The sequence below is a fragment of the Ptychodera flava genome, chromosome 10 (assembly GCF_041260155.1).
Source record: "Ptychodera flava strain L36383 chromosome 10, AS_Pfla_20210202, whole genome shotgun sequence".
Lineage (NCBI taxonomy): Eukaryota > Metazoa > Hemichordata > Enteropneusta > Ptychoderidae > Ptychodera > Ptychodera flava.
In genome coordinates, this window is record NC_091937.1 from 24,810,824 (window position 1) to 24,813,803 (window position 2,980).

The 2,980-nt window shown below is 36.2% G+C and overlaps 1 protein-coding gene across 1 annotated transcript in view; it reads right to left on the reverse strand.

Moving 5' to 3' along the window:
* Positions 1–2,554, reverse strand: part of LOC139141572 (myb-like protein X) — a 23,031-nt gene extending 20,477 nt beyond the window's left edge. Inside the window, exon 1 of the mRNA XM_070711165.1 lies at positions 2,375–2,554. Within this exon, the coding sequence (XP_070567266.1) occupies positions 2,375–2,554 (180 nt within the window). The remainder of the gene's footprint in view (positions 1–2,374) is intronic.
* Between the last annotated feature and the right edge of the window lie 426 nt (positions 2,555–2,980).

Sequence of the window (2,980 nt, forward strand, 5' to 3'; positions counted from 1 at the left end):
TTGTGCGCTTAACATTTAGCTCTATTGAAAAAAAAACCCCAACGGTATAACCTCTGCAATGCTTTAATCATATTAACACACAGTAGATTCTGGGGGACCACATCATGCATGATTCAAAATAAACATAAAAACATTTAACATGATATCAGATCAACATTATGACACATCAGTATTAAAATGTTACCTGCACCATTTTCAAGGAGTACCTTGACTGCATTCAAGTGATTGCGGCGGACAGCGTGGTGTAGAGGGCTCAATCTGTCCCCGTCAAGAATATTTACTGCTCTTTTTTTTTCTTCTTTACTGTCATAACAATCTTTTAATATTCTGTAAAGTCTTTTGTTTTGCCCATCTTTCGCCTTAGAAAAGGGATGTTCTCTTTTATACTACATCAGATATTAAAGTTACTCCGTCAAGTAGATGTTTGGTTAACCACAGTTCTAGTTTTCATGTGTATATATCGTGAAGTTCAACAAGATTGGAACTAATTTGGGATGATTGTATCTTCATATTTTTTAATTTATCAAAAGTATTAGGTGCCCTGTAGCTGAATGTTGCAATATTAACAAGTGTGTAATTTAAAACGAAAAGTTGATGAGATTACATTTGCATATTAAATCGACACTACTTCTCCATCCAATTATCCCAAATGAGTTCCAATCGTGTTTATGCCTCAATGATTCCAACGTTTTATTAACTCAGAAGCCAATGTATACTGCTCAGAAATTCAAAGACAGCGACGTCTCGGACATGGCTTTGATTCAAGGGACTTCTTTTTTCTTTTATGAACACCGTACACTATGTGGATGTACGATATTTGACAGAGTCGCGGGACAAGCTGCACACGCGAATGTTGAGTCTAAGTTAAGTCGTCAGGTGTTTGAGCTTATTTACACTATAAACAGTATGCAGAGTCGAAACCAGAAAGTTCGTCGGTGGATGAATTTTCCATGTAAATGTAAATAATTTGTTCTATTTGCTTTTTCATTTTTAAATATATTGTAAAAATTTGAAATAATGTAAAATCGGATTTGGAGTACGTGTGTATTCGAATAATTTAATAGATTTTTTGTTTTGTTAATTGCTACACTTTTCCATCTCGAGATCTAGAAATCCATTGAGGCTAAATATTAACGTTTCAAAAAAGGGAACGGCCACGAATTGTAAAATTAATTGAATTCCATGAAAGCCCCATATAAAAATGTAAAGATAAAGATTAACCTCTGATTGGTGATTGAAGTCAATCGATAGCCAACTTTACCGTAGCTATACTCGCCTTACGTCAATAATGGCAAGAAGTCATAAAATGACTTTACTTTCATGGCATTCAAACTGTATGATGAGCAACTTACATGTAAGTGTATCATCACCGATGGTAAACTATATCTCCTCACAGGAATATGTTCACCTTTGTAATAAAGTAACGTATACTGGCATACGCCAGTTGTTTTTATTCAATCCGTCATCGTACAGGCGAATGCCCGATTACAGGATGAGGTACTCATAACCACTACGCAATGGCGCAATGAGGAAAAAGTGCCTTGTTCAATTAGAGCACAACACCATGCTGGAGTCTCGAACTCACCATCCTCTGATAGTGAGACCGGTACCCTTACTACTGATCCAGGTGCCTCAGCTTTTGTTACTTTTGTTACAAGCAATACGCCCTTTAGATACTGTAGCTATCCCTATTAACGCGTACGAGATTTTAATTTAAGGATACATAACACGTTGAAGTATCATTGTAGCTGTATGAATATATGTTCTTATCAGTTACCCCGATCTCATGGCAACATATACATTGTGTGCTGAAAGCTGTAATAAACCTACAAACTTTGAGAATAATATACCAATCCGTTGAATTATGCAATAATAGATCAGATCCGGAATTATTGTTATAATTAACTTCGATAGATTCTCGAAATTGGATATCGATCGCATTTGTCCTTTCATATGATATTTCCTATGTCCTTAACCTTATATAAGTTGCAAAACGATTTGTCCTATCCATAATCATTCCCTCGACCATTAATAACTATAATCATAGGTCTTTGCTTTCATAGTATATTGCGATATTCATGAACAACGTCAACTTTCAAAATGAAAGACAAGTACAAAGGAAGGAAATAGATTTCCATCTAATGTTATGGATTCTTATGGTTTGGACGCACATTGTCAGATTGTGCGTATTAATGAAAGTTGATACTTTCAAATATATTGCTTTCTACCATTGAATGATGACAAAGTATAAAGCAGGGCACTTTGTTAACAGCTGACACAGTTGTATATTGTCAATCCCTTTTAAAGCAATAAATGTTGCTCTAAAGAGAAAATGCATACTAACGCAATACAGCAGGATTTCCTCTAAACTTACCGCTTGTAATAATTGTTGTGGAGTGGAGGCGTTCTTTTGCTCCTCTTCATTATCTTTGCCAGAATTCTCCTCAGTCGGGCTGCTGGCAGATTCTGGAGATTGATCTTCATTCACAGATTCTGGCGATTGTTCTTCATTCGCCTCCTCGGAATTTTTTTTCTTAGATGACCCATTACCCATGTTAGATTATCTGACTACACCAGAAACCTAATTTGCCATCTGCATAACAAAAATTTTAGACCAGCATCAGTAAACAGGTTGAAATCAAAAGAATGTCTCTGTGATCGTTTCTGATGCAATGGTATTTATACTATCTGAATAAGTCTACCCTGGTTATGTCAACAACACAGAGCTTCATAAATCAATTAATAACATCGGCGCCCTACCCCTTACCCTGTAAATGAGTATACCCTGCTTATGCCAACAATGCGAAATTTCAGAGAATCAATTAACAACATCGGCGCCCCACCTCTCCCCATGTAAGAAAATGAGTCTACCCGGTTATGTCAACAACGCAGAGCTTCAGAGAATCAATTGGTAACATGAGCTTCCTGGCTCCCATCTCCAATGTACATGATAAGATAAATGGAAATCAGCAGTGATATA